Source organism: Liolophura sinensis, chromosome 1 (genome assembly GCF_032854445.1).
Source record: "Liolophura sinensis isolate JHLJ2023 chromosome 1, CUHK_Ljap_v2, whole genome shotgun sequence".
Taxonomy (NCBI): Eukaryota; Metazoa; Mollusca; class Polyplacophora; order Chitonida; family Chitonidae; genus Liolophura; species Liolophura sinensis.
Genome location: NC_088295.1, coordinates 8,922,094 through 8,936,044, shown reverse-complemented (window position 1 = coordinate 8,936,044; position 13,951 = coordinate 8,922,094). Strand labels below are relative to the sequence as shown.

The 13,951-nt window shown below is 39.6% G+C and overlaps 1 protein-coding gene across 7 annotated transcripts in view; it reads left to right on the top strand.

Moving 5' to 3' along the window:
- Window positions 1-13,951, top strand: part of LOC135461690 (calcium-dependent protein kinase C-like) — a 100,836-nt gene that overhangs the window by 52,613 nt on the left and 34,272 nt on the right. For all 7 annotated transcript variants that reach the window (XM_064738889.1, XM_064738887.1, XM_064738884.1 and 4 more), the window contains exon 5: window positions 10,483-10,611. In XM_064738889.1, coding sequence (XP_064594959.1) covers window positions 10,483-10,611 — 129 coding nt within the window. The remainder of the gene's footprint in view (window positions 1-10,482; window positions 10,612-13,951) is intronic.

The following is a 13,951-nucleotide window of genomic DNA, read 5'->3' as shown; positions in this document are numbered from 1 at the left end:
GCACCTGAAAATCTACCAAAACTTATTAGCCTGTTCATAAGAGGTGATTTCACAGCAATTGAATTCTTTTAAAATGTTCATTTTCACATCACATTACTTTAATACTTGCATTTGGTCCAAAAACTGTTTTTTATGATATTTTCAATGCTCTTGGAGAAAACTTACAAGATATAAAATAAAAGTAGTTTCAGGGACAGTTTTACCTGGCAGTTCTAATGAAACTTTAATACTTTGTCATAAAATATGTTCGGTTACTGAAGTCTACTTTTGCCTTGAGTTTAATCTATCAGATGCTGTGCTCAGCCAAACTGTTACAGGAGCTAGGCTAATTGCTGACACACCTAGGTGTCAGTCAAGGATTCCCGTATTTGTTACAGAGATTTGGTAACTTTCAGGGTGTAGAGTGAGTGTGTTCTGTACAGACCATTTAACCAACAGATCACTTAATTAGGCCTGTTCACTGTTGGCCTTTGGATGGTAAGAAGATTAGTCAGTGGATGTGATGGCCGTTACCAGAAAGGCAAAAGTCAACCTGGAATTCTACACTGGAACACTTTTACACAGTGACCTATGGAAATACATGTAGACTTGAGTTTCTAGGAAAAAGTCGATCACCATGAGTGATTTTGGGTAGGACAATACGCTCAGGGCCCCTGTTTAGGACAGAGCTATCACGAAACCTGTTAACATTGTTGGTTTACAGATCAATGATATAAAGATAGTCAAGATTAAGGTCTACTTGGTGTCACATTCTCTGTTTATGTCATTCAGAGATTCCGATTAACTTGTATGCAGGAGAACAGTAGAACTAGTAGATGGTAGATCATTACTCTGGAAACATCTCTGGAGAGCTCTCTCCCAGCGAGACTGTGTGGGGAATCTTTCTAGGTGGCTTATACACAGCAGTTGGTTAGTGGCCTGACTGAACCAGTTGTGGACAGGTGTAGACGAGATCATACATATTACACTGACAGGAAGGCCACCCTGTGGGGGATCATGTCCCTGACCATAGGCCATCTAAAAGCTGTGAGTGAGGGGATTAAAGTATTGAGATTTATAATGTATACAGTTGATAGTATTAGATACAGCATGGGGCTTGGTTCAACCTGCTGGTGACAAAAGTCATGTTTTACATGAATTTTCCATTTTTTTTTAAAACTCTGAAATGATTGCTTTGACAGTTGCGAATGCTTATTCACTTCAAAATATTATGTGAAAAAATATTTGGAAATTTGTACACAAGTCGGTCTATAGGGGATGTAAAAAAGTGTCCAGTATTGCATGTAATTGCTTAAAAATGAAAAAAATCTCACAAAAAGGAGTAGGTATATTGTCTTCCCATGAAATGAAAGGTGCGATAGTTCACCAGTACTCCTTCTGTCCTTCAGTGTGTCAGGTGAAATGACAACTACAGTGTAAACTATCCATTAAGGTGACGTACTATCTGTTACATGTAGTGTGCAGTGTATGTAACCAGTTTGTGGTTTAAAGAATCAAACAGATGACAGTTACATATGCTCAGTAACCCATAAAGTCAGAGGTTCTTTTGTTCTCTCCAAAACAGTTTGGTCAGAATTTTTCAATCCGTGTTCCTTGAATTCTCCATGATGCTTGGTGTTGAATTCTCCATGATGCTTGGTGTTGAATTCTCCATGATGCTTGTAGTTAAACTCTCCTTGATGCTTGTAGTTAAACTCTCCTTGATGCTTGCAGTTAAACTCTCCTTGATACTTGCAGTTAAACTCTCCATGATGCTTGGTGTTGAATTTTCCATGATGCTTGGTGTTGAATTCTCCATGATGCTTGGTGTTGAATTCTCCATGATGCTTGGTGTTGAATTCTCCATGATGCTTGGTGTTGAATTCTCCATGATGCTTGGTGTTGAATTCTCCATGATGCTTGCATTTGAACTCTCCATGATGCTTGGTGTTGAATTCTCCATGATGCTTGTAGTTAAACTCTCCATGATGCTTGTAGTTAAACTCTCCTTGATGCTTGTAGTTGAATTCTCCATGATGCCTGCAGTTGAATTCTCCATGATGCTTGGTGTTAAACTCTCCTTGATGCTTGGTGTTGAATTCTCCATGATGCCTGCAGTTGAATTCTCCATGATGCTTGGTGTTAAACTCTCCTTGATGCTTGGTGTTGAATTCTCCATGATGCTTGTAGTTGAATTCTCCATGATGCTTGTAGTTGAATTCTCCATGATGCTTGTAGTTAAACTCTCCTTGATGCTTGTAGTTGAATTCTCCATGATGCTTGTAGTTAAACTCTCCTTGATGCTTGGTGTTGAATTCTCCATGATGCCTGCAGTTAAACTCTCCATAATGCTTGTAGTTAAACTCTCCTTGATGCTTGCAGTTAAACTCTCCATGATGCTTGTAGTTAAACTCTCCTTGATGCTTGGTGTTGAATTCTCCATGATGCCTGCAGTTAAACTCTCCATGATGCTTGTAGTTAAACTCTCCTTGATGCCTGCAGTTAAACTCTCCATGATGCTTGTAGTTAAACTCTCCTTGATGCTTGCAGTTAAACTCTCCATGATGCTTGCAGTTAAACTCTCCTTGATGCTTGGTGTTGAATTCTCCATGATGCTTGTAGTTAAATTCTCCATGATGCTTGCAGTTAAACTCTCCATGATGCCTGCAGTTAAACTCTCCTTGATGCTTGCAGTTAAACTCTCCTTGATGCTTGCAGTTAAACTCTCCTTGATGCTTGCAGTTGAATTCTCCATGATGCTTGGTGTTGAATTCTCCATGATGCTTGGTGTTGAATTCTCCATGATGCTTGCAGTTGAATTCTCCATGATGCTTGGTGTTGAATTCTCCATGATGCTTGGTGTTGAATTCTCCATGATGCTTGGTGTTGAATTCTCCATGATGCTTGCATTTGATCTCTCCATGATGCTTGCAGTTAAACTCTCCTTGATGCTTGCAGTTGAATTCTCCATGATGCTTGTAGTTGAATTCTCCATGATGCTTGCAGTTAAACTCTCCATGATGCTTGTAGTTGAATTCTCCATGATGCTTGTAGTTGAATTCTCCATGATGCTTGCAGTTAAACTCTCCATGATGCTTGGTGTTGAATTCTCCATGATGCTTGGTGTTGAATTCTCCATGATGCTTGTAGTTGAATTCTCCATGATGCTTGCAGTTGAACTCTCCATGATGCTTGCAGTTGAACTCTCCTTGATGCTTGCAGTTAAACTCTCCTTGATGCTTGCAGTTGAATTCTCCATGATGCCTGCAGTTAAACTCTCCATGATGCTTGCAGTTAAACTCTCCTTGATGCCTGCAGTTAAACTCTCCTTGATGCTTGCAGTTAAACTCTCCTTGATGCTTGCAGTTGAATTCTCCATGATGCTTGGTGTTGAATTCTCCATGATGCTTGGTGTTGAATTCTCCATGATGCTTGCAGTTAAACTCTCCTTGATGCTTGCAGTTGAATTCTCCATGATGCCTGCAGTTGAACTCTCCATGATGCTTGGTGTTGAATTCTCCATGATGCTTGGTGTTGAATTCTCCATGATGCTTGCATTTGATCTCTCCATGATGCTTGTAGTTGAATTCTCCATGATGCTTGTAGTTGAATTCTCCATGATGCTTGCAGTAGAATTCTCCATGATGCTTGCAGTTGAAATCTCCATGATGCTTTAAAGTAGAATCCCAGCACTGCACCTTGCAAACTGCAGATAGATGCTTTTATGTTCCCTTAATCAATTCTGATCATTTGAAATGTCGAAAACAGAAGAAAAACTGTAGAATTTGGTTATCAAACATCACAAAATCTACTGCAATACAATTGAGCTTTCATTGATCCTGTGACGTCATGGGGGCTCATTCCCTGCAGGCATCTGAGGCTTCTCTATGTGAACAACACAGACTTCAGGAGACAATACTCTCACAACTAATTTTGAGATTATTACATGCACAAGAGTGGCTTTGCAACTGCAGTCAGAGGGTACATACATGGCTTGAGAAATATAGACCAGATCTCATCAAAAACACCCTTTAATTATGGAGGATGATTGTAGTCGAATGAGATAATTCAGCTATGTCTACTAACATAAAAGACCAATTGATGATGCTTATCTCTCTCTCTCCTGCCCCCCCCCCCCCTCCCCCACACCCTTTCCCCACCGATAAAAAAGCTGAACAAAAAGGAAAACAAGTCCAGACTTTCACTCCCGGAATGCAGAAGTTGTTTTGTTACTTGCTTGTTTGAAACAGCAGGCTGTGATACAAACTGTAAGGAGCTGCTAGCCGTTGCCTTTCAACGGCCACCAGGCTAACCAGCTCAGTTCACACCTCGCCTACTGGCCGCTGTGCACCACACCACCTTGAAGGCTGTAACGGGAACTAGGACAAAATTTGGATTAGCATTTCTATGTGTTACCTATTGCTGTTTCCATTCAGTATAATTCAGTCTTTATTTATTTTTGCTGGTGACACTTTTTTAAAATATAAAAGAGTATTTGAATTCTTGATGATGCTTATAATCCCCATTAGGCTCTATTAGGCTTGCAGTTGAATTTCCCGTGATGCATTCAGTTGAATTTTCCGTGATGTATTCAGTTAAATTCTCCATGATGCCTTCAGTGGAATTCTCCATGATGCCTTCAGTGGAATTCTCCATGATTTATTTATATATCACACTGATTGACCCCCTGATTTTAGATGCCTTAAAACACCAGCAAGCAAGTGCAAGACCATAATGTCTTTTCAACATACATTAATTGAAGCTGGGCTGGTTTACACAAGTGTAATATAACAGCACTTCACAATCAACACTGCTTCAAGGTGTTGTTTTATTTCTTTGCTATTTCACCTTCCCACAGTTTATTTGCGCATGTGTTCACTGAGCAGATGTTTTGTTTGAAGGGTGTGTGTAGGCTGCGTTAGGGCTATGTCTGCGTTGTCTGTCCTGCAAAGACTGGCTCCGCAGTTTGATTTAGCCATCTTGCCAGTGAAACATTCAGACACAGCTTTGAAGACACTTTATTCCCATGTGCTGACTATATTAGTGGCAGTATGGAAATGGTTGCTATGGTTACTCAGTATAGTATGGAATTGTCCCTGCATGCTTGAACAGTGGATATTGTTACAAATCTAATCTGACAAAAATCACCGGGACTGCTGTAGCGTGTGTGCAGCTCTACTCATCTCAAAATAGCAATTGGATATATAAGCAGTGTTGTTATATTTTAATAAAAACAAAAGTATTTTGTAATGAGGGCATGTGGCAGGCTTATTTATGTGAATATGTACTTTACACGCTGTATATCTGGATGGTACAGCTGGTTTCTCCATATCTCTTGTCTCAGCCACAATAGAATGGTTCTACCATTTAGTGGTCCCCAAATGGTTTGGGTTATTAGGTTAAAAGTCATCATCTTAACGTATTGCGTAGATTGAGAAGTATCAGTGGAAATTTTTCATTGTGATCATTCAGGCTTGGATCAGCAGCTGGCTCAATCGGTTAGCGCGCTAGCGCAGCATAATGACCCAGGAGCCTCTCACCAATGCGGTCGCTGTGAGTTCAAGTCCAGCTCATGCTGGCTTCCTCTCTGGCCGTAAGTGGGAAGGTTTTCAGCAACCTGCTGATGGTCGTGGGTTTCCCCCGGGCTGTGCCCGGTTTCCACCCACCATAATGCTGGTCGCCGTCGTATAAGTGAAATATTCTTGAGTACGGCTTAAAACACCAATCAAATAAATAAATAAATTTTAACTAGATGTTTGATCAATTTGATCATAGCTAGGACAGATTTTGTGGTCTTAGTACATACCAGTTAATTTCATTGCTTAAAAGAGCTGAGGTTAAGGCCTTCAAAGTGAAAGACAGCATCTGACTCATGTTTATGTCAAATGAAAAATTACCATTCAAGGTATCTTTAAGCCGGCATTGAATATTTTTTTTAGAATTTTTTCAAAGTTTAGTGAAACTTAGTCTTGATACAGCTTCAGCGTATCTCCATTATCGACAGCAAGGTGACGTCACCTTTACTCGAGCTCTCTAGCGTCAAAGCTATTTTCCGTGTTATAGTAAAAGTAGTAGCCCATGGCAGAAGTTGTGGATTTTGGCGATGAAGGTCCAGTGTTAGATAGCTTTCTCAGAAATTGGACATACTTGCAGGATATTTCTTCCACTGCTTGAACTATTCATACAGTAAACCTGTATATCATTTATAGTTTAAGTAGCCTGCAGAGATGCACAGCCTCGAGGTATTCCTGGTTCAGGTCATACACTTCGGAGGGGTTGTGCTCGTGCCGGGAATTCTGACCTCTATTAAATGTTTACAAAATTACAAAGGGATTGTTGTAGAACCAGATTTATGCTCAATTCTGAAACAAATGGAAAGAAATCTAAGCACCTTTGAGGCTGATCAAGGCATTCAACTCTCACTGAAATTTATGCATGAGTTTTGGGGTAGTGGCTTCTAAGATGTGAGCAGTGCTGACCTAGTTATCGTGGACGTCAGAGAAAGCACCTTGGCTTGAACATGGCATTTCGATAATTTCACTCCATAAAGAAAACAGAAAAAAATCACATCTTGTATGCAAGAAAGCCAAAGGAACAAAATTTGAATTCATTTCTCATGAACTTAGAGAAACAAAATCATGTCATAAAATTTATGTAATTTTAAACATTGTTTGATGAGATGCCATCTTCTCATTCCCATCAACCTTAATTTTTCACTGACCTAATTAATTTTTCACTGACGTAATTAATTTTTCACTGACTCAACATTTGTTATTTTAGAAAGTGCTGACTAAACAGTAAAAACAATGGCAAAAAATGTATTTGTATAATTTGAAGTAGGCCGAGGGTCTGCTGGGGAGATGAATGCGTTTTGGGCCAAGATGGTATGCTACTGTGTGACATAGATGTGTGACATGTAATTTGTGATACCATCCTTTAATATTACACATTAAACATATTTTATGTCTGGGGTGGTCTGTAAATGATAGACCAGCCTGACAACACTGTGTGAATTGGCCAATTGGCTACATGTAACTAAATCGTTGCAAATGATCTCAAAATGATGTTTCATGCAGTAGTTCTCTGTTATCATATGTCACTCCAGGGAGTGAATGAGTAAAGGCTACGTCACAGCTTAGGCCATGCAATCTGATAGGAACGATTGGATAAAATTCTCAAGGTGTTTACCTCGACTCACACCAGCCATTTGTGCAGTATTGATATTTTGTTCTACATGTTATTCAGTGAAATTTCATTGAAATAATAAAGTATGATACTTTTTAGAAAGCTTGAGAATCCTGCTTTCGATTGAAATATGTTTTAGCCAGGTGCTGTATAGGCCTTTAATAGAAGAAATAAGCTTTTGTTGGTATGCTGTGACCATATGGAACAACTTACCTTTAGTCTCAACATTACAGATAGTGTAGTCATATAGCCCTTAATGAATGTTTGATTTGAGACCAATCTGTTATTTGTACAAGCACTGACGTAACCCAAGAATCGTTAAAGTGATGTTAACCCCCAAGCAAGTGACTGGTGAATCTTAGCTTTGGAGCTGAAGCTAGTAGGGCTGATTTCTTGTTCAGTGGCTAGGACACACTGTGTGAGTTTCCAGCCTTTAGAATCACAGAGAATGCATGGATTTTTCCAGTATGGGTTGTGATCCTTAGAGACAGTATATGGATGGGGATGCTGGAATGACCCATCTTTACTGTATTGGTCAACATATATATGTATGTACATCATACATGGAAAGTTTGTCAATAACTTGCCCAGGATGGGTAATTTACCCAGGGCATTCAGGATTCTTCCACCCAAAGGACAGTATGCTGTGTAAGTGAAAAATTCATGAGTTAAGCATGATACAAGCCGATACATTTGGTGACTATCTGGTTTTGTCCAAGGCTCTGCCTGTGGGCTGTTTTTGTATTTCCGCCAAAGTTTTGTTGCAGCCATATCTCATTAACTGGCGTGGCCCTAAGCTGTTCTCTGATCTCAGTGCGTCTGTGTTAAGATACATGAATCAGTGTTGCACATAGCAGACAGGATAACAGTGGTGCTAGGACTAAGTACAGTCACAACAACACGCCAGAGAGCAACTCCCTTAAGTGACAAGGTGTCCACTCACCAAGGTCTTTAATTATCAAACTGCCTCAAAATAATGCCCTGCTATGCTGATAGTAATTCACCGATTTTTGATTTAATGTGACATATTTTTATTTGAAACATGTGTTTAGGGACTACTGTGATACAAGTCTTTGTATTACACATATACATGTACATTTTAATAAACGTAACCGCCTTTATCATTTTTTAGTCAGCTTATATCCAAATATGGGAGTTTTACCAGTCTTCTGTAAATACTGATTCTGAAATTGAGCTTTTTTACGTTTATATGTGGAAGAATCATGTGTGCTTAGTGTAAACCACAATACAACCAGTGGCAATTTATGAAAGAGTTTCCCTGCTTGTGACCTACAGATATGCACAACATATTGGTGCAAAACAAGTGGTCTCCAGTGCACGTTAACCTAGCAAATCAAAATAGGAGCATTCTCAAGCACTTATTGTCACCAGTGCCCAGCAAGCTGTGAGAGTAGGGGAATCTACAAATACCCTGCCCAACACTGGGTTTGATCCCAGTGGCGTCCTAGCATTTTAAAGATAAGCGCCTCTAACCAGGAGGCGATGACCTGCTTGGAATGGTACTAGAAATACTAATGTATTTGTGTAGAGCCAAGAGAGGTACGATGTTTGACCTGTTGAAAAGATTACTAGAAACAAGCAACGTCTGTGCATTCTCTGAGATGTGGCAAACAATTCAAACAGAGGCCGGTCTGAGCACACATTTGTCTATTATAATGCTGGTGTGGAATTAATGGCTCAAATGATGAATTACATCCTGGAATTCTCTTCTCAGGAATTTGACCTTCTAAGTTAGTTTGTAACGAAAACAAAACTCTAATCAAATTGATTGTGATCAAAGACTGTTTTGTAAGGAATCCCAGTAGAGATTTGGAATAGCCTTTTCTAAAACTTCTCTCCACCAAGCCTGGAACATGGTTGATCTGTTCGATTAAGTGACAGTCCATTTGTCAGCTACAGCAAGATTCCACAGCCACGCTTACCTAATTAACTGAAAAGCTGATGTTGTCGATGCCAAGTAGTGCCAGGATAAAGTGCAGGGTACAGTGATGTATTGTTGCATGTAATCCACAGCACGAAGACTTGCTGTGCAGGGTAATTTGTTATATCTGTCCTCTGGGAGCGTTGTTGTTGTTTCTTTACCTGATGGGATGGCTTACTCCGTGCAGTGGCACAGTATATATACATGTACCCTTGTGCTAGCTTTCATCATTTTTGGTGCTTTGTGTTTAATAGCAGGGCACTTCTGGTTTTAATGGTGATGTTGTATACTTGTAGTAGTGTTGGAAAGTTGGCTTTAAGATTTCTCTTCACCGAGCATCCTTAACTTGAGACAGGTTTGTAAGTTTTTACGTTTTTAATTGCAGTTCTGGCTTGGTTTATAAATTTGGTTTGATGATTTGGTTTGCTGACAGGTGTATCCAGGTGGTTAGGTGCACATATAGCAAGAACAGAGAACAGGTGCCCGATTTTAGCTTCTTGTTTTATAATGCACTTAATCTGTGTTTTTTTGTATTGATACTACTATTTGGTATTCTGGTTCTGAGTATGTAAAACCCTGTTTAGGCCTATGTTACATGTAAAAGACATACCAGTGTCGGGGGGAGGGGGGGGGGGACCCTCAGAGTCCTGCTGAAGGGCAAAACATCAAACGTTCCATTCTCATGTCATCATAATGGCATTAAGGACAGAACGATGTTACAGTGTAAACTGGTACATTGTGACGTTGATTTTAAGTTACCATCAGCTTTTCATTTAGCAATGACTCAACGTCCTAACTCTAACAGGACTAAGAAATATTTCCATCTCCCCATTGGCACGAAGCAACGTTTAATGTCAGCAGTCAAGGCTATGGCAAATTATTGAACCAGAATTCATTGTACACTTTAAATAAAAGGTTACGTTGTCAGCCAAACATGTTTGCCCATTAACTCTTTCTTTTCGCCAGTCCATGTGTTCTAAGCTCATTTAACTTCATACTTCATCTGGTCTAATTGCATCTATATGTCTGTCTGCTCGTCCGTTATACTGTCTCATAGTCTTTGTAGGTACACATCCATTGGTTTAAATGTTAGTGCAGTCAACCCTACTCATTCTCCCTTTGCCCCAGTAGCCACGCTTACTTTATTTGGACCTATATGTGGTAATTAATTTAAAACATTTTCTTGTTGATGTTTAGGATGTAATGTATATACAACTGAATACAGGGCTGGGATTGGCTAACTGCTAAGCAGAAGGACAAACAGCATGACATGAATGTTTCTGTGGCTGTTCTTTGTAACTATATGCAAATTATACATGTAGATTGAATGGAATTTTAGTTGTTCTTTATAAACTTGGAGTTATTTATGTTTTCAGCATGTGACATGAACGTTCACAAACGATGTCAGGACAAGGTGCCCAAGCTATGTGGAATTGACCATACAGAGCGGCGTGGACGGATTCACCTATTGGCCAAACAAGAAGGGTCAAAACTCCGTATGGAAGGTCGGCATCTATTAACATGGTGGTATCACATTGGCAGGAAAATTATGGAAATTATTTAGTAGGGGACCATCTTGGCAAATTTATATGAGCATGACATCAAGTTACAACAAATTATCATACTCCAAGGGATTAGATATATTGTAGTTTGATGTGCATACATGTGTAGTCCAGTTTGGTGTGTATGGATTGTCATAGATATTATAATAATCCAAGCCATTAAGTGTTCTGCCCAGTTTCCTCCCACCATAATGCTGACCGCCGTCATATATGTGAAATATTCTTGAGTACGGCGTAAAACACCAATCAAATAAAGAAATAAATATTACAGCAGCCCAAGGTATGGTCCCCATATATAACAGCAGCCAAGGTTATGGGGTAATCATAAAGTTATAGTGTAGTCCAAGACCTGGGGTCTCCATAAATTAACATGCATTGTAGTCGAAGGTATTACATATGTCATATAGCAACATGAATTAACAGTTTATAGCCCAGTGCATGGGGTCATCATTGATTACAATCAACCAAGGTATGGGGGACTTTATAGACTGCTGTTGTGTGACATATATGGAGTATCTGTGCACTCTGTATGTAGATTATCAGTCCAGGAGATCAGAAAGCAAGCATGAAGTAGTTGTTGATGCTAGTGGGTGGTCACAGTTAGCATTGGGTTATACTTGCCACAAGGTGGTTGTGGTTGGGCATAGTTCAGTATGGCCACAGGTTGTGGTTGTCTATGGCTTATTATGGCCACAGGTTGTGGTTGTCTATGGCTTATTATGGCCACAGGTTGTGGTTGTCTATGGCTTATTATGGCCACAGGTTGTGGTTGCCTATGGCTTATTATGGCCACAGGTTGTGGTTGTGTATGGCTTATTATGGCCACAGGTTGTGGTTGTCGGTGGTATATTATGGCCACAGGTTGTGGTTGTCTATGGCTTATTATGGCCACAGGTTGTGGTTGTGTATGGCTTATTATGGCCACAGGTTGTGGTTGTCGGTGGTATATTATGGCCACAGGTTGTGGTTGTTGGTGGTATATTATGGCCACAGGTTGCAGTTGTCGGTGGTATATTATGGCCACAGGTTGTGGTTGTCGGTGGTATATTATGGTCACAGGTTGTGGTTGTCTATGGCTTATTATGGCCACAGGTTTTGGTTGTGTATGGCTTATTATGGCCACAGGTTGTGGTTGTCGGTGGTATATTATGGCCACAGGTTGTGGTTGTCGGTGGTATATTATGGCCATGGTCAAAGTTGGCCAGAGATTTATAGTGGCTGTAGTTTTTAGTGGTCCCATTTATTATCCTGACTGATTATAGCTGTACCTGGCTGTAAGTACTGGGTACATTTGTCCACAGTTGGTGGTCAGTGGTCTGGTGTGACCACAGGCTGTGGTTGTCTGTGGCTATGGCCTATCTGCTGAGCAACTCCTCTTGTGGGCCCGTCTTTGGGATTTATGAGCTGATCATTGAGGGGTCATCCCTGTAATATGATGTATTGTAAGGCCCCATGGACACAACACCACATTCTCACATTACATATTCATTCTGTCTAGAACCATCATAGGGATAGCTAAAACATTTATAGAGATTTCCCAAGTTGACTCGGGCAAGTAATCAGCTGAAATCCCACCCACAGATACAGACAACCTAAATAATTCAACTCTCTTTTTCTTGGAATTTTTTTTTCTGTGACTTGTTTTTCATCGTTCTTCTTATTTTATTTATTCTTCTTTCTTTCGTCCCACAGAAGTATTTCTTAGTCTTAAATCGTTCAGGGAATTCAAGGGATTTTACACATTTCCTTCTATTGTAGTCCCATAAGACAACTTCTTCCTTCTGAAATCTTGAAGTGCAGATCTGTGTCTCATAATTTTAAAAATTACTTGCAGATTTAACAAGTTTCTTGCAAACATGTTGACACACATATCACATTGAAAACCTCAGGCTAAGGTAATGTGGAGAAAATCAGTGTAAAGAGCTATATTGTTGACAGCAGTTCAGAGAGACAATTCAAAATGGAGACACACACAATCTCTAAGTCCCCTGGAGAATGAGAATTTATCTTGGAAATATAAAGCTAGTACGCTGTGTGCCCTGCCGCTGCCGAGTTGACCACCCTGGTGAAAACAACATGACAACAACAGCGTTGTAAAAATGGCAAACAAACAGGTGGGAGCACAAAGCAGGGCTGCATACAGCAGTCTGGGTTCATAAATGTCTAGGGAATCTAGGGAAATAGACCCTGGTTTGGGTTGCTGAACTACATCCAGAATTGTTTCTGGTGCTGGTGTGAAATGGTAAGCTATCAGTCAGTATTCAAGACGTAAAATGTATGGGCTTTGCCAAATATCTGTGCTTGGAACTTCCGGACATGTTTTTTACACCTAAAAGTAGATGATGATGGAAGAACACAAAAATGATTTTAGACGGTGTACATACACTACTACAAATGTACACATATACATGTACACCTGTTAAAAGCCGCTAATATTCAGTGTTTTGATCACTGTGTCATTCCATTATCAGAGGTGTCTAAGGTGGCGACTGAGAATCACATAAATGAATATGGATAAGAATTGATCACTGTGTCATATTGTTATTATGTATGTAAGCTTTGTTCATTTACATGTACATTTACACGTACATTTACACGTACATTTACGACTGTATATACCCATGGGATTACATACATTATATTGCTTGTCAGTGTGTATGTATGATTATACCCAGATGGAGAGGTTTGACAAGGCCTATTCTGTGGACAGCACAACCACATATTGAAACACTTTATATGTACATGGTGGTTATCATATGTGTGTATTTATAGTCCAAGAATGCAGAAAGAGCTGTTACTGTTGCATGGAAATATCAAATGCATGAACAGGTTATGTACATGTAAGGGAACATTATATACATATTCACATAGGAAAAAGACAATGACAACAGTTGATGTTGATGTGAGAAATAAGAACAATAAAACATGAAAGTGATTTTGACATGAATGGTTGAGTATGGAAGTGGTTTACATGTATGGTTGAGTATAGAAGTGGTTTACATGTATGGTTGAGTATAGAAGTGGTTTACATGTATGGTTGAGTATAGAAGTGGTTTACATGTATAGTTGAGTATAGAAGTGGTTTACATGTATGGTTGAGTATAGAAGTGGTTTACATGTATGGTTGAGTATGGAAGTGGTTTACATGTTTGGTTGAGTATAGAAGTGGTTTACCTGTATGGTTGAGTATAGAAGTGGTTTACATGTATGGTTGAGTATAGAAGTGGTTTACATGTATGGTTGAGTATAGAAGTGGTTTACATGTATGGTTGAGTATAGAAGT